The following is a 22,114-nucleotide window of genomic DNA, read 5'->3' as shown; positions in this document are numbered from 1 at the left end:
GGCACTTCACTGCACTGCACTGCACTGCACTGCACTGCACTGCACTGCACTGCACTTTTTTACATGTTTTTAGAAAGTATCACTTTATTAAACTTTTCATCAAAACCTCAAATACAGGATACGACAGCAATAATATTATATTCTACGTCGACGGTAAAGTCTGCGTGACTTGTGCATTTTGATTATAAACAAAATAAATCCTGGCTAACAAAATTGTCGCTATAATGCAGTATCAGAACACCAAGTTAAAATATTAACGGGGAAGTACAATTGTGCATGCCTCCCATTAGTTCCAAAGAACGGCATTATCACGTCTGCAAGTTCAATCGTTCACACCTAAGACAATGGCATAATAATAGTTCTGAAAAAAAAAACATTATCATGTCGGCAAGTTAAATTGTTCATACTAAAAGCAACGTCATACACTGATTTAAAAAAAAAAAAACGCTCACGGGGCGTGTATACAGAAAACTACTGGTATGTAACTCGCCAACTGGGCTTGGGATCTCTCTATCACATCAAGTGGTCATTCATTCGCAAACGTGAATTCGTACAGCGGGCGATGAACTGAACTTGACCTTTCGATGTGTCGCTTCCAAGGCGTTGTGATACTCTCTTTATTACTACCTATATTTAATAAAAGTGGGAACGTCATTCAGTTTCAGTTTCATTGTTAATGGCAGGTTACATTAGCGCACCGGAAGCATGTTTGCGAATAGATGTCATAGCCGTCGCATCGCGATTTTATAGTAGCTCACATACCGGACTCACACCCTGCTCGGGGATCATGTGGTCTGTGTTACGAGCCCGGCCGTTACAAATTGGTCTGGGATCAGCTTGTAAATAATCTACTGTAACTGTACACCACACAAACAAACTACAAGAGGTTCCATAAAATAGAAATACAAGGTGCGTTTATCACGCCATTAATTTATTCAAGACCTTTTGTTACCTGTTACAGCTCTGAACAGAAACAACAAATGCTTTGTCTCTAAACGCAACTCGCCCTGGTTATGTAAATGTTGGAACAAATGACAAAATTTTTTCTGAATTACACAAGTGTATCATATTTGGTATGTCATGTTTATTTGAAAAAAAAAAGTTCCTTGCTTGGGTTGAATGACGGTTACTAAAAAATAGTGACCGTGGTTGAACCGAATTAGGAACAGTGTATGTTCCCTCCATGTTGTAGTTGTACAATAGAGTGTCAATCACAGCTGAATACGTGTCGTGGCGTCAACACTTTGAAATATGTGGACGAAATGTAATATACTGTACGCTATATTGTGCACGAGATTGACTAAACTCTGTGCTTTCGACAAGAGGTATAAACCAGGTTTACCGTAAACTGCTTGTACAATACGAAATTTACCGCATGCTGTAAGAGTGGGGACAGGGGGTGGGTGACTGGTACAGGATGCAGGAAATAAAAAAAGGCATCTTAAGTTTTTACAGGAAGTTACAATTTACAGTAAAAAAATCGATTTTTACACTTAAAGATATATTTGATATTTTGTGTTTAAGAATCTATATTGGAAGCTTAATGTGGAAAATGCTTTATACATGTACACTTACAAAATATACGATCTTTGTACAAATCATGGATGAATAAAACTATTGATTACATTTAAATCTTGTCCATGGCTACGAATATACGTTTTTTATTTGTTTGAATTACATTACAAAGTATAAAAACATTGGACCACAGCCTACGAAAATGTCCCCTCTGTACCGTTCTCGATATTTACCGTATACAAACTTGCACTGCAACAGGAAACACAAAGACGTTACAATATTCTTAGTATACCTATTTCATAGCATGTGTACGTAGCATTGTCACCTGCATACAATGCTGTGTTTATGGGGACACATAACAATGAGAAAACTACATGAAGTGAATAATTTCTGCATAACAGACGTCTTACATGGTCATTTTTAAATGAATCTTACTAAACAATACTACGAGAGTCTCGCCACACTTGCACAAACTTGTCCTGTCCTTGTCCTTTGACAATGTCGGCACATTCGTAAGACTGTCACCCCCATGGATCGAATGGTATTGTCCTATTGTTAAACGCTAACCAAAATTAGTAAACAACATGGCGGACTAGACTCGCCGGAATGCCCGGGCGTCGATCATAAAAAGTGTGGATAGCTGCTTGAATTCGCCACTCTGGTTTAAATTTTGAGCATACACGGATATTATACAGTACAAGGATTGCTGCCGCTGCCTCGCGCATTAGGTATTCCCCCCTTGTTCGCTTCCTCGCGTGCCCGGACACTCCCTCGCGTGCCCGGACACTCCCTCGCGTGCCCGGACACTCCCTCGCGTGACCGGACACTCCCTCGCGTGACCGGACACTCCCTCGCGTGACCGGACACTCCCTCGCGTGCCCGCGTGTTAAGTAGTAGGACCGCAAATATTTGTCCACACATTTATTTTCACAATTTAACAACTTGTAATGGTGAAAGTTAATTAAAGGCGACTTGTCTACACCAAAATAAGTCTTAAATATATTAGTCCATACATTTATTCTCTCAATTTAACAACTTGTAATGATGTAAAATAATTAAACGCGACTTGTTTAATCAGTTGACATCAATGCAACTTACCCGCAGACAGTGCACAACAGAGTATCATTATTGAGCAATTATTAACAGGAACGTGTCTTGGCATTAGGATTAGGGTTGTACACTAACAGGTTATGGCATGCATATAGTTTACACAAGTAAAAACACCAAATTGTCAATCTTTTGGACAATTGTAACTCAATAATAGAAATAAGTTGTATTTCTATATATATATATATATATATATATATATATATATAGGAAGGTAGTCGATTATTCCAGGTGAGAGTGCTCGATACTAAACGATGAGTTTGTAGAGCAGATTTACATACATGGACAGAGAAATTAAGACACGACTACATGAGTAAAGTTCACTCTACAGTACTGTTTCGTAAGGTACATGGAGTACCTCACTCATCAGGAGTTAAGACTTTATTAAATAAACCACCGAAACAGACTACGTTATAAGCGCTACAGATTTGCATAACAATGGAGTGTGTTTACGATATTAAAACTAGTTGTTGCATAGCAACGATTTGGCTCTGTGTCTACAGGAAGAAAAAAGCTAATTTCTTTTATTTAAACTACAGTAATGTGGTTGGAAAATTATAATATATTTCTCTCTAATACATAAGTTGCAACATTTGCTTGAAGTATTGTATGGTGCAGCACGCGATAACACTCTCCATTTGATGTCGTAATTGATGTTATTGTCTTTTAATGACCAAGCGTATTTACTGAGCTCTGTTGCGTTTCTCAATGATTGGTTGTGTAGCAATGCAGTGTGGTTTCTGTACCGGGTTTTAAATTCATTTCCTGTTAGTCCCACATATGTTTCACTCTTGTTGTTGTCTTGCCGTCTGATATTAGCTTGGTAAAGGCCGATTGTAAACAATTTAAGTCTAAGGGGCATTCAGATTTCCTACGGCAGTTACATAATCTTTGATTTCAATTTGGAACCTAGATATAGCACAAGTAGACTCGAAAAACTGGGCTCTGAAGGCTATTTTCAAACTGAAGCAGATGCTCTACTCGGAAACACAAGTTTCATCAAAATCTATCTGAAAATGTTTGACACTATGATCAAACCAATACTCACATATTGTGCAGCAATTTGGACATGTGACATAATAACAAATAAAAACAATCTGATGCACTTATTGTCACCAATGGAAAAAATGCACTTAAAAGTTTGCAAGTACATACTGAAGGTAAACTGCAGGACCACAAACCTTGCCTGCTTATTAGGCCCCGTTCGGACGTAGTCCGAAAATGGGGACTTATGGTTTGCCCTGTGTGCGTCCGTCCGTCCGTGATCACCTGTATCTCGAACATGCGTGGATCAAACTTCACTCGTACATCACACATTATATGGGACATATGCACATGCATTTTTTTCATGATCCGATTAACGATGGCCAAATAGCGGCCATTTTAAGGCCGAAAATGCATCAAAATCGCACATTTTCACCATTCCGGACCCTGATCTCAGTTATGCATGGACGGATTTTGTTCAAATTTGGTACATACATTAAACATAATAGGACCTTGATGCACGTCATTTTTTTTTGGATCGGGTTTGAAATCGCTGACTGGTGGCCATTTTGTTTTAAAGAATTCAGTTCTGGATCCGTATCTGAGACATGCCTGGATTGATCGAGTTCAAACTTCACACACACAAGGTACATCATGTCACAAATATGTATGTGCATTTGTTTCATGATTTCATTAACGATAGCCAAATGGCAGCCGCTTTAAGTTTAAGGCCGAAATTGCATTGAAATCGCACATTTTCTCCATTCCAGACCTGGATCTCAGTTATGCATGGACGGATTTTGTTCAAATTTGGTACATACATTAAACATAATAGACCTTGATGCACATCATTTTTTTTTCCGGATCAAGTTCAAAATGACCGACTGGCGGCCAATATTAGTCCCTGTTCGGACACAGTCCGAAAACGGGGACTTATGTTTTGACCTCTGTGTGTCCGTGCGTGCCTGCCTGCGTGCCTGCATGCGTCCGGACCTGTATCTTAGAAATGCCTGGACCAATCACAATCAAACTACACACATACATCATACATGATATTATACATATGCACGTCAATTTGTTTCGCGATCTGATTCAAGATGGTCGAATCAAGCATTTTTCGGCTGTTTACAGATGGATTTTGTTCAAAATTGGTATATACGTTAGACATTATAGGACCTTGATGCACATCATTTTGTTTTACAATCTGATTCAAGATGGCCAAATGGCGACCATTTTTGTGCCAAAAAATCATAAAAATCAAGCATTTCTCGGCTGTTTACAGATGGATTTTGTTCAAACTTGGTGTACACATTAGACATTATGGGACCTTGATGCAAATAATTTTGTTTTTCAGATTAGATTCAATGAATTCAATGATTCAATGTTTTAATGAATGTCGTTCTCGTGCCATATGTCTGACTGGCTTTCACTGATTGTTAAAATTTTAAATATTCATTATACATCATGTCATAGATAGACAGATATATTGGTTTGACGATCCTATTCAAAATGGACAATTGGTGGTCATTTTTGTGCTAAAAAAATCATCAAATATCAAGCATTTCTAGCATTTATCCATCACCTGTTGCTACTAACTTCAATAACTATTTCGCTAATATTGGTGTCACTATACAACAAAACCTTCCACCTACATCTCCCCTACTGGACCATATACCTAAGCCTGAGAACTCATTTCAACTCGCAACTACATTGTATTACTGAAACAGAAGTCCTGAATGCACTGTCTTTGTTGCCTTCTCATAAGTCTCCACCACTGGTGATATTAATACTACAGCAATCAAATTATCCATACCAACCATTGTACCATCTCTCACTCATATCTTCAACATGTCTATAAGACAGGGCATTATGCCATCAATGTGGAAGAAGGCTACTATTACACCAATATTCAAACAAGGCAAGAAGGATAAGGTGGATTTCCAGAACTATCGTCCAATCTCACTTTTACAAACCTTATCAAAGGTACTAGAAAAACTAGTCTGCAAACTACTTCAATTCCTGGAAGCAAATAAGATTCTCCATCCCACCTTCTCGGAATTCAGACCAAAGCACTCTACAACTACACTTCTACAACGCCTTACAGATGACATTCTCAAAAACATGTACAATAAGAAACTGTCATGTCTTCTAATGTTAGACCTATCAAAAGCATTTGATTCCGTCAACCATGATATTCTTCTCCACAAACTCAAGCATTACAATTTCCATCCCACAACCTTACATTGGTTCCGTAGCTACCTTTCTGACCGCACTCAGTGTGTTGAACTTGGTAGCCATTACTCCAAGCTCATTGGTGTCAAGACTGGTGTCCCACAAGGTAGTGTATGTGGACCTGTTTTACTTTCCATCTACATCAATGATCTGCCAACTTGGCTTCAATCTTCTTCACCAATATATGGCTACGCTGATGATCTCAATCTCCTCAAATCGTCTACTTACACCAACCTTGACTGCATTCACAATGAAATTGAACAAGAAAGTAACTGCCTTCTACTGTGGTTTTCTGCTAACTCACTTCAACCCAACTTATCAAAATATCAGTATATGCTGTTTGGCACTCGTCAACAACTACAGAAAGTACCTGCTCACATCAAAACTTTCATTATAAAAGATCAAACAATTCACTCAACTACATCTGCAACTTGTCTTGGGCTGAGAATGGATCCTGAATTAAAATGGTGTAACCGTATAGCCTACCTTCGTAGGACATGTGGATTCTGCCTATCACGCCTCGCAAGATCTCGTCGCTGCATTCCTGAGGAAGCTTGTAAGGACATTATCTCTGCTACAGTTTTCTCACTACTTGATTACTGTGACACTGTGTATTCTAACTGCAGCATTACACTAAAAAGTAATCTGCAACGTACATGTATCATCAACCTTGCTGTATGCATCCAATGTGCTTAAAAAGACATGAACCTGTCTCCATTGCAAGATCAGCTCTTGGTTGGCCAACCATTCAAGACAGACAAACTAAACACTTTAATAAACTCGTTTACAAATGCAAGCAATATTTAGTCCCACCATACTTATCTGACCTTCTCATTTCAAACTCTGCCATCCATTCCTACAATACCAGAAATCGATTTCATATTTCAAAATCTCACACTCGCTCTTTTAAATATCGCGCAGCTACAGCTTCTAATAATATTGTATAATTTTATCTTACTACTTTGTTGTCAATTCATATTTACCCCATTTATGCATTTTATCGTTTTGTTCGGACTGCTATGTTATTGTCATTTTTTTATTGTAATTTTATCATATTATTTCGTAGTCATCTCATTTTATACCCTATTTATGCTTTACTTTATTGTGTTCTCGTCATTTTTGCAGTGGTTTGTTTAATTCTATGTTAATTTTTATTCATCTATATGCTGTGCATGAAAAACCATTTATGGATGTACTATTCTAAATGAATAAATTACAAATTACAAATTTATAGATGGATTTTGTTCAAACTTGGTACATACATCAGACATTACGGGTTCCTGATGCACATCATTTTATTTGTCAGATCAGATTCAAAATGGCGATCATTTGGTTTTAATGAATGGGTTTCCAGACCCATATGTCTGACTTGTTTTGACTGATTATGTTCAAATTTTTTAATATTCATTATACATCATGTCATAGATATACGAATATATTGGTTTGACGATCCTTTTCAAAGTGGCCAAATGGTGGCTATTTTTGTGCTAAAAAAATAATCAAATATCAAGCATTTCTTGCATTTATGGATGGATTTTGTTCAAACGTATAACATACATTAGACATTACAGGTTCCTGATACACATCATTTTATTTTTCAGATTGGATTCAAAATAGCTGACTGGCAGCCATTTTGTTTTAATGATTGGGCTTTGAGAGCCATATCTCTTAAATGCTTTGACTGATTATATTCAAATTTTATATATTCATTATATATCATGTTATATATATATATATATACATGTATTCAAAATGGCTGATTTTGAATGCTGTTCCAGAGAAATATCTATCAATATGGACAAGTACTTGTTTGACGATCAGATACAAATGTCAATCATTTTAATGTTAAAAAAATCATATTCCTGACATGGTTATATTCCAGCTATATTACTATAAACAAAATTATATACATGTGTCTTAAATTTGATAACTAACTGGGACTGTGCCATGCATGGCTTGTGTTTTAAAGAATTCAGTTCTGGATTGATCAAATGCAAACTTCACACACACGTGGTACATCATGTCACAAATTTGTTTCATGATCCGCTTAACAATAGCTGAATGATGGCCATTTTAAGGCCGAAAATGCATCAAAATCGCGTATTTTCACAATTCCGGAACCGGATCTCAGTCATGCATGGATGGATTTTGTTCAGATTTAGTACAATGTGTTGTACATATGCAGGTGTATTTCGGATCATACCACTGAAAGTGGTCTGAGATTTCGATCATGATCTGCTCTGAATGTATATGTCACGCACATATGAATGGAACGGGGACGTGTCGTTGACAATGACTTGTTACATGTAGAATTGGGACGATACCCCCTAATAACTACATGTTTAAATATTGGTTGAGATTGCGCAATATTCTTGAAAACAGCCTCATTAATGAAGCATACAGATTGGCAATCAATATGGATAACTCAGACAGCCAAAATTGGGTCAATTGTCTTAAAACGATTCTCAAAGACCTTAATATGGAACATGAGTGGGAAAATGTAAAGATTAATGAGAACAAATACCTAATAAATAATATTACTACAGCACTTGAAACAAACTTCAAAATAAACAGTAGGGATTCTCTAAACAATGACAATAAAGGTATTAACCACAGAAATAAACTACGTACTTATAGAAAATTAAAAACTGAATTTGGACTTGAAAATTATCTGCTGACAGTAAATAACCCACTACAAAGATCATCAATGACCAAACTAAGATTAAGCGCACATGTTTTACAAATTGAAATGGGCAGATACCATAAAATTAACATTACCGAAAGAAGCTGTCCTGTATGCAATACAAATGATATTGAAGATGAAGAGCACTTTCTGTTAAAATGTCAGTTATACAAACGTGAAAGACAGATCCTTCTCAACACAATTAGAAAGTGATACACTGATACAAGCTTTATCAACATACTATGCACAAAGAATACTGAAAATGTCTAGCAAAATATATATACGAATGTTTCAACATAAACAGCTGCCTCACAGATATCTAAATAAGTAATCCTAACATTTACTTTTATTAATTTGCATTTCTAGTCCACTTTCGGGCAAGTTTGTTTTAGTTTTGTTTAGTTTAGTTTTTTTATACGAGTGTATCTTCTTTTTTTATATTCTGAATGTTTCTAACATGGAATGACAACCATGCTTTATTGTACTTAGATCTATGTCTATTTTTAGGATACAACTTCAATAAAGACTATTATTAACATATTTAGGAATCACAATAAAATCAAATGGGAGTTTTGCTGAATCTAACAAAACGGGCATACCTAGAACAAACACAACACAACACAATACTATACAATACAAATGGCTAAATTCAATACATACAATATTGAAAGACAATTCACTAAACTTCATAAAAGAAAAAAAACATTCACTATCAAACAAAAAAATCAAATTAATCAAATTTTAAAAATTTCCCTTGAAAATAAATATGCCAGTTTCTGGAAAGAAATGATTTTCAAAGAAAATGGCAAACTGAGAACATATGCTAAATTTAAAACAGATTACATCTTTGAACCATATTTGAATGAACTTGACACTCATACATTGTAAGAAGATAATGTTGACAAAATTTAGAATTAGAACCATAACTTGGCAATAGAGGAAGGCAGATATTCATTTCCTAAGAACCCTATAAACAAAAGAATATGCAATAACTGACACAAACTCAATTGAAGATGAAGAACATTTTCTATTGAATTGCCCAAAATATTACACACACAGGGAAAACTTCATCGAAAAAATTATGACACTACTCTCATCCAAAAAATAAAAATATACAGTTCACATATACAGTACAGTTCTCGCGAAAGCTTTGGCTTTTGTGGCTTCATTGTCGCCTCAGCTTCGCAATCTCATGGCATCAACATGGCATCAGCTTCAAAGTATTGTGACATGAGTATGACCTCATTATTTTCACATGGAAAGGCAGTAGAGAAAAACACATGCACAGAAGTTCGATATGTAATCGATTTGAAAATTGAAGGCGGTAAGGGGAATAAAATAATATGACCAAGAGTAAAATGACATTTTAAAAAGATATCTTGTTTAATTATTTAATGTTGTGAGTATTGGGTACCAAAAACTTTGTGAAGTACATTGCAATCTGCAAGGTGACGAGTGTCGTATTGACTGCAAGGAAAATCGTGATAAATCCACATTTAACGTGTAAAAATAGAATGCGTATTTTGACCTCTATGTGGCCAACCAATGACTGGACACGATATGTTTGCGGTCGTTGCCAAAGAGCCCCGCGTCCATCGCCTGCCGATGCTCTTTCGTTTCACCCCTTCCGGAATGTTCTACTTTTGCAGCCTAATCACAGGTTTTTCGAAAAACGTCGAAAAAAAACACAAGAATTAGTAGAAATGTTCCTATTTTGGGCGGATTATTGATAGAGAATAATGTCTTTATTACAAAAATGCTGAAAAACCGTGAGTTTTTGCCTCGGTTATTTTTTTATTGGCGAAAATCTGCGAACTCTGCAAATTTCGTTGCATAACTTCCCTCTATTATATACAACCAGCGACACCGATGCCAGCTGACTGTGAATTGAAGTTCCATCGATTTCAAGGCGACTGTTTCACCGTGACAACTCTACGCTGTGTTGTAGTTTCGTGAGGTAAAAAAAAATATAATAAATAGTATTTATTTAATTATTTGGTTTTACAGCCCGCAAATTACGGGACATGATCCCCAAGAATTACGGTAAATAAATGCTGATTGTGTTGAATGATGGACGTCGGGACTGTTTGGAGAAACCAATGAGGATTGATATTCCAAACAAATTATTGTACTCTCAAGCAAAGATCCTGGCATAATCATAGAACTTGCCAATTATACTTACACACAAAAAGATTTATTTAACATTTAAATACTAGTTACATGTATGTTCTTTTGTTTTTTGTACAATATTTATTTAGTCCCCGTTCGGACTTATAATTTGATTCAAAATGGCCGACTAGCAGCCATCTTGTTTTTTGAAAATGTTGTATTTTGGATATGCTTTGTCAGTTGTCATTCAAATTTGACACATACATGTACTTTATACATGTTAGGATGCATGTCCACGACAATTTGTTTCAAAATCTGGTCAAGGATGGCCAATTGACAGCCATCTGACTTTTTGGCCTTACTGCTATATTTCCACAATTTATGTACCATTTTCATTCATATTTGGCACATACATCATACATATCAGTGTGTTTCATAATCAGATCAAAGATGGCCGAATAACGGCTGTTTTTATTTTTGGCCATATTACTACTACAAGGAACACGTGTTTTGATGTAAATAAACAATCTGTTGTATATGCCACTTGGAACTCAAGTTTCAAGGACACGCTCGCGATAACCCCTCCGCGTTAATATGACAAGCACAAAGAGAACTTTTAAAAGTTTAACGGGGACTGTGTCATTTTCAATAACTTGACATATATCTTGTTATTATTTTAAAAGTCTTTTTTATTATATTATTATTATAAGGTTGTTAAGGCTATTTACATCAATACCAAGTAAAGTATTAAATTGAAACAGGGAGTCACACCTTATAACAGGGATATAACCTTAGCCCTAGTCTACCGGTATTTAAATGACATTTGTGAGGAAGTGAATGGATTTGATCAAGTTCTGTGAATGATGTCAAATTTAATTGTATTTTGTATGCTGATTATTTATTATTAACAAGTCAAGAGAAACAAGGAATTAATGCTCAGTAATTATTGTCAAAAGTGGCAACTCAAAGTTAATGTTAAAAAGAGCAAAGTGATGATTTTCAATGGGTCAGGTAAAAATCTAGAGAAAGAATTTCAGTTTTATCTGAATGCAATGCCAATCAATTATGTTGATAATTACAGTTATCTTGGAATTATTTTCCAGTCTAATGGTAAATTTAGTGCAGCTACCTCTAGACTTTATGACAAGGCTCAAAAAACACTGTTTTGATATGTACAAAATGCCATGGGATTGTAATGAATGTTTTTCTGTGAGATTAGCTAACAAGCTTTTTGACTCTGTGGTCAAACTCACTTTACTGTATGGGGCAGATATATAGGGAATTTTTCATGTGAATATATTTGATGGTTCAGGCAAAAATATCAGTTATAGAAAATGATAAATTTACTTCATAATTGTTTTCTGACAAGTTTGCTACCTGAATTAGGTTGACATTGACATTTGTAGTTTGATGGTGATTTTATCAAAGACTTTATTGTCAACAAACTAATAACTGACTTTGTGGAAAATAGTCAGAATGATGATCCCTGGGTTAGTATTATTAATAAATTAATGGAAATTACTCAGTTTAGTTCTACTGATCTTAAAGCTAACAATTTCAATGTTCTTTTCAGAGAAAGAATAAGGAATGTGTACCAGATTAAGTGGCAAAAAGATGAACAGGGCAACAAAAATTAGACTTGTACAAAAAAAATTAAGAGTGATAAATATGTTTTTGAAAAGGTATTTAGATGACATTACAAATAAAAATACACAGGATTGCTCTGACAAGGACCAGTTGAATCTGAGAGACATTCAGAGATTAAGAGAGAAGAAAGGCTATGTAAAATCTATGATTGTAACAAGATTGGAGATAAAAAACGTTACATATTTCATTGTCATTATAGCATTATCAGAGACTATAGACAGAAATTTTTCTCAGCTCTCTTTATTAATGAGCCACTTTTTCAAAATTTTAGTATTAACAAGTTTATCTTTTCCAATGGGCCATTCCAGTTTATATCTGCAACCCCCCCTGTTGATGAGTTTGTGTGTTTAGTTCATACAGGGTATAATTTCCATGGGTGTATAAGTCATACAAAGTTGTATTTCCAAATCACCATTCACCATACAGTAATGGAAATCCAAAACTATAGTTCCTACTTATGGTGTTGATGAGTTCCTTTGTGCCACCATACAGAGTAGGATTTCCAAATATAACTCTCATCATATGCTAATTTACCAAGTTCAAAATTTTATATTTGATAATGGAAATCCAAACTAGTCCTGATTCACGGTGTTGATGAGCTCATTCGTGCTACCATACAGAGCAGGATTTCCAAATATAACTCTCGTCATATGATGCCAGTTTTCCAAGTTCAAACTCCAACTGCGGTAAAGGGGAGGGACATCATATTAGTCACAGAATTAGCATTTTAAAACAAGCGGCCTGTCAGCTGAGATAGCTCTGCTGTTAGCAATACACATTTCAATTGAAGAACTGAAGATACATGTATCATTAGAAAATGAACAATATGTATAGTATCAAAGCAATCGGACTTGCTCTTTTCAACAAGAAGACGAAAATATCACGTTTTACAAAAAATGACAAAAATATTCACCAAAATTAGAGAAGTGAAGGTATCATATTGAAATGAACAAATCTGAGAAAGGTCCACATATAGTACCTATATATGTAATATCAGAGAAATCGAGCTTGCGAATTTTAACAAGAAGTCGAAAATATCACTTTTTACCAAAAATGACAAAAATATTCACCAAAATTAGAGAATTAAAGATATCATCATGAAATGAACAAATCTAAGAGAGGTCTACCCAAGGTACATATACACCAAGTATCAAAGCATTCAGGCTTGTAGTTTTCAAGAAGAAGTCGAAAAAGTAAAACATTGACACGGATGATGACGGACAATCACTCATATGATAAGCTCCGCTCGACAAAGTGGAATACATCATCATTGTAGTGATTGGTTTGCTGTTTGACTATATCTGGCGGCCTGACAAACAAAGATTTGTATATTTCTAGAAATGCATCATTTGTTGTATATTTGTATATTTGTATTCCTATTACAGGAAACAGGGATAAAGGCTCTCGCCACAGGGAGCCCAGGAACTATAATCAACTGTAATACGCAGTCTCTGAGCGAGGGGGGGGGGGTATCGGCTGGTATCTAGTGTAAGAAATAGACAAGGGATGAAGGCTCCAGCCAGCTCACATTTTTTAAACTCGAAAAAACAGATGGAAAGAATGAAAAATAAAATCTAAAAAAAATACCAGGTTGAAGAATATTAGTTGCTCCTTCAAATTTCACCAAAGCCCTACCTACATTTTACCGATATCTGCAGAATAAATCAAGAAAACTACACAAATTTACTCCATTTAGGAATTCCTAACGGTTTGCCCGAACGCACAGCACAGTTGGAGGCGTGGCCTGTTCAGCGTTTGTCAACAACCAATCACAAGACTGCCGATACTTATTTATACGGACGCAACTTAGAATAAAGAATAAACCAATGTGTTGGGGCAAATAATCTTGTGTATACTCTTGATTCATTTCTTTCAAAGAGTCCGACTTGTACCTTTCAGTTTTTCTCAACTTTTATTGCCACCCATGAACTGGAATACTTCACATTCAAATTTAAAACTCAACTCAACATCTAGCTATTACACCGAACATTACAACACTTGTATACATTTTATTATAATATTTTATATCTTCTTATGTTATTGGTATTAAATGCGTCCATGTTTAAGTTTGCGTAATTGTTACGAATGCAACGCATTGTCAAGTCAGTAATATATCAATATTCACAGACCCAATACGTTGAGTTTACGTAATTATTATGAAAGCAATTAGAATGTTGAACTATTCAGAGCCGGTACAATATTGTAAACAAATTTGCCTAAATAGAAAAGCAGCGCACTAAGTAAACGATTTTGAAATATTCAAAGCCAGTACAGAGTTGCGTAATTACAGTGCCTTGAGATATAATAACAATTTCACTAGTTCGACGCGCGGAGCACGAAAGAAAAAGGTTGCTAAGGTAACGCGCCAGTTCAGCGCGTGACTTGGAGATCAAACTTCGGCCAACACACACTTGATGTCAGCATCGCCTGAAGCAAGTTTCGCAAAAACGCACTTGAAGTTCATTTGCACTCCAAAATGATGTCGCAGCATATTTTATAATCCATGATACACCCCGTTTCGACTTTGGCTTGCTTTTCCTTCTTAGTGCATGTTCTTGTTCACATAAAATGCGATCTCTCACCAATGTATTAAAACACTTTGAATTTATACTTTGCGTGATTATGGTCTACGCGAAACATTAATCTTTGTAAACATTTTCTTAGACTATGCATGATGTATATTCACATAATCATGCGATCATATTTTATATTATGTTGATTTCTATGTCTTTCTGGATCTTTTGTGCTTTCATTTCATTTTCGCGTACATTTCCTTTGTTCTAACTTGTATTTTATTGCCACACGCAAGTCTGGTTTGCGTGAAGATTATGATTAGAATGCCACGCGAAAGTCTGATTTGCGCGTATGTGCTGAGTGGCATATATAAAACTGCGCCTCACCTTTTCCACGCGCAACTAACATACATGATGACTGGTCAACTGGCACCATGGAATCTATGCATACATTTGCATAAAATGTGATCACCATTCGTTTGATTTCATACTCTCCCCTAAAGCTGAATAAATAAAACATGGTATGTAAAAAGTGTTATTTTGGCCAGTGAGCACACAAGAAAATTATTATTATATGTGCAGTGGTATAATATTCTAAATATTTGAGCAACCTGTCTTACAACATGCAGTGGTTTTGCTAAGGTAGGATAACATAAGTAACAATTTGGAGGAAACACGTAAAATATTCATATCCTATCCTTACATCTATTTCGGGGGGGCAGGTGAAATGGCAATACCTGGTTACTGCCCTTAAAAAAACACTGGTCTGGTGCATATACCGTACTAGTATTGAAGTCATGAAATTGTTTACTTCCTTAGTCTTTGTGATGTTATAATGATTTCAGAGTGTCTACAATGTCAATAAAATGTTTAAAAGTCTTACTATGAAGACTATAACATTATATGACATTAGTAACATCACAAACGAAGCAATATAACAATGATATTAATATTATATGCACAGACTATTTCATATACCACTCTTAAACCAAAAGGCGGTGTATATTATTATCCATGCCTGCCACAAATTAAGTGTGTTAACTAGTTACAAATATTTCATCAAATACAATGTAGTATCATTTATGTGTTTTATAACAGTCTTAATTAAACACAGTTACGATAACCATGGAGTATTTGATGTGTGGCTACCCTGTGGCTCCTGCAGGAGATAGTTTGCAATTTATTTCATGATACATGTAACACATTGGTGGATTAAAAAATGTACCTGTCAGACAGATTCAATCATCTTTTCCTTAATCTTTTTCCTAAGTTTAAACTTAAAAACAGATTCCCATTTGATATAGTGGCAGCTAAACTTGTGTTCAAAGATATAGCTTAAATACTGCCATAGCTTGCCTTTTTGCCATACAATGTTGGAAATCTAACCTCATCAACTGCTATGTAAAGATAATTATTAGACCCATTCTGTTGAGTGGCCATCTAATTTCAGTAATGCATATTTCATACTGGCCAAATTGTGTTACCATACACAATCAGAATTCCAAGTTTTTTTTAGTCATACAGTGTTGGAAATCCAACCTCATCAACCGGTATGTGGCGAGATAAACTAGGCCACATTTAATTTAGTAGCCATAACTGCCTGGATTTCCAGGAAAAATTGTTCCATACACGTCTGGATTTCCAGATTCTGTTTCTCCATATACAGTTGGAATTCCGGGGTATTTTCCCCATCATACAGTGCTGGAAATCCGACCTCATCAACAGGGGGGGGGGGGGGGGGGGGGTGCAGATATAAACTGGAATGGCCCAATTTTGTTTTAGTCTTGTAGTAATGTCTTTTTGCTCTTTTGGACATTAACTTCATTTTTTTAGGGTACGTTCCAAATAAAATATATTATTGCATATGTACTGCAGTTTATTTTGATTCGTCCCTGAAATCAAAATCGGTATTTCCACAACCCATATGCAAATGAGGTATGAGAGCAAACAAAGTTGTCCCTTCAGGAGTACAGTTTTTCGAAATAAACAATATTTAGAAGTATGATATTTTCCCCTTGGGGTACATGAATATACTTGCCGAGTGAAATGAAATTTGAACAACAGTAACGGTACTTTTAGGCAGTCACTTAGTTTGGCCCAAACTAATTTGCATATCACCCATGCAATAATGTTTTCGGTATTTTCACGGTCGATATGCAAATGAACATAGTATTTTCATTGGCTACCGAACTATTTTTATTTTATAAACACATTTTCGTCTGCTATTTTTATCCAGTTCAAATCGTTCAACAACATTTTTGGCAGGTCAGGTGTACATCACATGGAATACTACGATTGGGAGAACTTAATGTATGTTGACCACCTGGAAACCGAGTTTTATAAACCTTGATGGGCTCTCAGAAGATCCACCAGCAGTAAAATCAGCGATTACTATGCAGGCGCAACCATCAGCATCGAGATACCAGGTTTCAGCTGGCGACGTTGCGGCGTTACTCAGTTCTAAATAAAAAATACCAACGCCAAAAGAGCAACATTTTAACCGGTAATCAAGACTCAGTCAATCCACGACCAGCAAGCAACATCACACACGAAGTTGTAGCGTGCAGCTCAGCGACAACCGCTGTCGACGAAAGTCATCCCGTCAGTGGAGTACCGCAGTTGCATGGCATGTTTGTCAATGCACAATTCTGTGGCGGAACTTTTAACTTCAACATAAACTGTGTATCATAGTCATCCAGTTCAAGTTCTGGTTCTGCCGTGGTCCCAACTAAACGTCAACGAGTTATTTATTCGGACAGTGACTCAGATTAGACGTCTGATTATTTAAATTTCAAACAAACAGTGACACGCGTTCTCCGGGCGCGTTCTACACTGACTTGCGCTGCTAGGGCGTAACACTTATATTGGAACATATTAATGGGCAATGGGGTTCCCCGACCTAAATTATTGGGTGCAACGGTTTGCACGTTCTTTCTTTAATACGAAATAATCGAGTATGGAACATATGTAATAATAACAGAACCCCACACCCTCCCCGTGGCTTTCGTTGCGTATGGAAGTTATTTTCACTTGAGATGCGGTGTATTCTGCTGTACTTTCACTCGCTTCGCTCGTGAAAGTACGGCCGCAGGATACACCGCATCACTCGTGAAAATAACTTCCTTGTTGCAAAACGATTACAAAACACATAAATTTATTAACAAGCTAAATAATGTTCAACTGGATTTTCACTTGATAAAGCTGCAGTGGTCCTCATGTGACACTTTCACACCTCAAACGTAATTCCTAGCTGTGCATTGTTACACATTGTTTCCATTGATCTTGCAGAAATGTGATAATCAAAGTCGTAAACTCAAAATTGTGACTGCTCAGCACAAAGTGCAGGACTATGACATATCCCCACTTACCCCACTCTAGCATTGACAGATACTTGTTAGCGCTTGTTATGGATACCTTTTGCAATAATTTGGTGATTATTATTAGTGCAATCTGTTATCGCTAGTAATTTACGGATAAACTTAAGCCACAGGTCAAGAGTTTTGAATTCTTCAAAGGCTGCATCAATGATAGAATATCTTTGATAATATTTAATATCTGAAACACAAATTGTATACACCAATTACGCATCATTCTGTAAGTTTGGTCAATTTGGTAATTTGGAAAATTCACAATCTGTGAACGTTTTGGAAGTTTCTGTAAAGTATTGCTGATTACACTGGAGAAATATGGAAGGAGATAAAAGAGTGCGTAGGGAGTTACGTAATCCAATGTAATCTTACGAAGATCTTCGGTCTTCGCTGTGGGTTTTGACTTTCTTCTTACTGACCCACGGGCGTCCCCAGTAGGAACCGACCTTGTCATGAGAAGCACAGTCGAACACGCTCTCTCTCACATATTTAAGTGGAAAGGAGACAGTTCACTTGCGTCGGATACAGCCCGTACCTCGGGCGATCTCCCAGAGTCTTCCATTCATTACGATTCGGTGAGCCACGCCATTTGGGTGATGCGAGGTATCATCGATCCTAGTGATACGATGTAAATACCCCCACCCTTGATCCTAAGGCGACCACTTACAGTTGCTTCAACGCTTATGGGATCATGGGTGTTGGGATCCAAAGCAACCCTAACCTCATCGGCACTGTCCGGCCGAGTGCGGAGTGGGGCGCATGGCGTGCAAACGGTGTTGATGGGCGAACGTTGGTCAGCAGCGGAGGAGGTAACGCTTAAGGCCCCTGGGTGGGGTAAAATCTTGTGCAACAAACTGGACTAAACGGTACCCGGTCGGTGTGGTTTTGGGATCAGACCCCAAAGTGTGGGATCAGACCAAAACATTCCCAACCGGATCCCAGGGTTCCTTCCCCAGACCCCGGTATCACGAATTTCCATTTGGCAAACCGACAGCTCAATCTGAGACAATCCATCACGCCCTGAGGGCAGAGTTGCTTGAGCGCATTATTGTGCATGCCCAGGACTCTGAGATCTACGTGCGACATCCCCTAGTGTCACCTGGCTCTCTTGGCCGGGGCCACTACTGTGCAACAAGACGCGGTCTTAGACACGTGTGTTTTCGCCGGCAAACTGAGTCAAGGGGTTCGTCCCCACCTCAGTCCTGAGAATAATCAACCTAATGTTCCTGAACTAATACTTAGAAAAAGCCGCGACCTGTACCTGTGGGAAAGGACCTTTGACCCTGCATGAAAAGATGCGACAAGGCTGTGGGAGTTTTCTGAGTTGAGATATTTGAATGGTGACTGTTGTTGAGCAAGGTAGATTCTCAGAAACAAAATGGAAAACATTTCAAAATTAACAGAAAGAAAATTATGGGAAGGTGAGCAATCGGCAAAGGAAACAGACGCTCATCTAGTTTCGATCACCAATACAAAAACCACATCGTCATTTTGGCCTCAAATAGCGAGGAGACAGGAGGACAAGAAACTTTTATATGGTATATAACATGACAAAATTAACGTATTTGTTAGTAGTGTAATTTATTGATTAAAATTCCTATAAATCATAGTGCAGCATCACTTTATGATGAATTGTACCCACATAGAGTACATATTAATTCAATTGTTTGCAGATGTTCCATGTATTATTCTAACATGAGTATTTTAGAATTAAATGATGGGGACTGTGACAGCCAATGATCATCCTGGGTGTGATTTTGCATTTCAATCAATGCATCGTATGCAATATTGTCTTCCTTCAATGAAACCAAGTGTCTGAAATATGTAAATGACTTTAAATAATAGACAAGTGGCAGCCTACTGGAATCAATTCTACCTGCTATGTTGCTTGTGTTGTTGCTAACATTTAAAATATGTCAACAAAATTTGAATACTAATTCTGTACAAATGCATACTAATAAATAGCAAAACGCAGAATCTGCGAGTAGGAAATGGATAAATTTTAATGAGAACATTAACACTGGCACACTTATTATTACTGTATGAGGTATTCTTACAAATGCAATAAAAACTAAACCTTGCTATCGAGACATTCACTACAAAAAACACTGCAAATCAAAATAAGCTTTTAAAACTTGGACATTACATACTGGCCCTATGTACATGTTCAGTTTGAAATTTCATTGTAATCAGAAGATAACTGATTTTCACAATGTAATGTTTAAAAAATTGTTTACTTGTTTGTATCTACAGATAGAATGTATTGAATGCTGTGGTAAGAATTTATACATTGGGACCAGTGACTGGTAAGTGAAATCAATGTCTACTCTAATCGTAGTGACTGGTAAGTGGAATCAATGCCTATTCTTATCTTAGTGACTGGTAAGTGAAACCAATGCCTACTCTTACCTTAGTGACTGGTAAGTGAAACCAATGCTCACTCTTACCTTAGTGACTGGTAAGTGAAACCAATGCTCACTCTTACCTTAGTGACTGGTAAGTGAAACCAATGCTCACTCTTACCTTAGTGACTGGTAAGTGAAACCAATGCTCACTCTTACCTTAGTGACTGGTAAGTGGAATCAATGCCTACTCTTATCTTAGTGACTGGTAAGAGTGCGTGCATGTTTGCGTGCGTGCATGCGTGTGTGTGTGTGTGTGTGTGTGTGTGTGCGTGTACGTATCTCAGGTACTAATCATCACATTTCAATGAAATTTACTTAGATACATAGGACAACCCACACACAGATATGTAAAATATTAATTACCTAATTTGCATAATTAATAAATTTTCAGCTATCGATATTTCAAGTACTATTACTTCATTACTTTTCAATGAAACTTGGTACATGCTCTAGTGTAGATGCAGAAACCTGATTAATTTTGAATAAAATTCTGTGCATATTATTCAACTAATTCGGCTTTTACTGTGGGAATCGAAATTACAGGATAAAGGAGACGATCGATTAAGTCAAGGAAGGAGACTTTATTATACGATATAGACTACACGAATACTATACAGCTACTGCCGAATAAAGCGTGTGTTGAAAGTATACATACAGTGTGGCCGGAAGTTTGGGCTTACGTAACTCGTTACTGAGTACCCAATCAACTAACTCAATAATAATTATCTTAAGTACATAACGTATCTCTTTGTGGTTTCCGCAGTTCGATTGTGGTTCCGACATTTACACTGATATCGCAAGTATTAATTTCCCATTTCAATGAATCGTGGTACATAGATGTTTTAGGACAATGCACAGATCGAATTAGTTTTGGGTTAAAATCAGTGCATATTATTACCTAATTTGCATAATTAGCCAATTTTCAGCTTTTACACTGATACATGTATCACATGTACTAATTATTCCATTTCAATGAAACTTAGTACATTAATGCTCTAGAACAATGCACAGACCTGCTTAGTTTGCCTTTGGGCTGAAATCCCAGCCTAGTAGAACAATATGGCAATTACTAGTTACCTGCCTGCTTTTTCACAGTTGTGCATTCCTCCTGATTTCCTGTCTTTTCAGTTTTGTTATTCATTTTCTGCTGGAAGAGAAGACACAGCCTAATGGCAAGGTTATCCTGACCAGTCAGAAACAAAGCCACAAATACTTAGCAGTGGTGAGTACATGTTTCAGCTAATAATTGATGTGCCGGTTAAAGAATAAATGTTTTTTTAATTAGTCCCCGTTGGAACGAAGTCCGAAAACGGGGACTTATAATTCGGCTTTCGTCCGTGCGTCCGTCCGGAGTCATATCTCAGAATCCCTTACACCGATTTTTTTCATTCTTTGCATGTTCCTAGTACTTTATGTGGGACATATGCACATGCAGTGGTTTAGCGATTCGATTCAAAATGGCCGACTGGCAGCCATCTGGCAGTATTTTGGACATGCTTTGTCAGTTTTCATTCAAACTTGGTACATAGATTATACATGTTAGGATACATG

At 36.7% G+C, this 22,114-nt stretch overlaps 1 protein-coding gene across 2 annotated transcripts in view; it reads left to right on the top strand.

The window, feature by feature from the left end:
• LOC102800727 (transforming growth factor-beta receptor-associated protein 1-like) overlaps window positions 1-22,114 on the top strand; it is a 219,735-nt gene that overhangs the window by 116,124 nt on the left and 81,497 nt on the right. For both annotated transcript variants that reach the window (XM_085501557.1, XM_085501558.1), the window contains 2 exons: window positions 20,412-20,464; window positions 21,692-21,785. In XM_085501557.1, the coding sequence (XP_085357683.1) occupies window positions 20,412-20,464; window positions 21,692-21,785 (147 nt within the window). The remainder of the gene's footprint in view (window positions 1-20,411; window positions 20,465-21,691; window positions 21,786-22,114) is intronic.

This window comes from Saccoglossus kowalevskii, chromosome 7 (genome assembly GCF_978046115.1).
Source record: "Saccoglossus kowalevskii chromosome 7, keSacKowa6.1, whole genome shotgun sequence".
NCBI classification, from domain to species: domain Eukaryota; kingdom Metazoa; phylum Hemichordata; class Enteropneusta; family Harrimaniidae; genus Saccoglossus; species Saccoglossus kowalevskii.
Note: the sequence above shows the minus strand (reverse complement) of the source record. Positions and strands in the feature narration are given on the sequence as shown.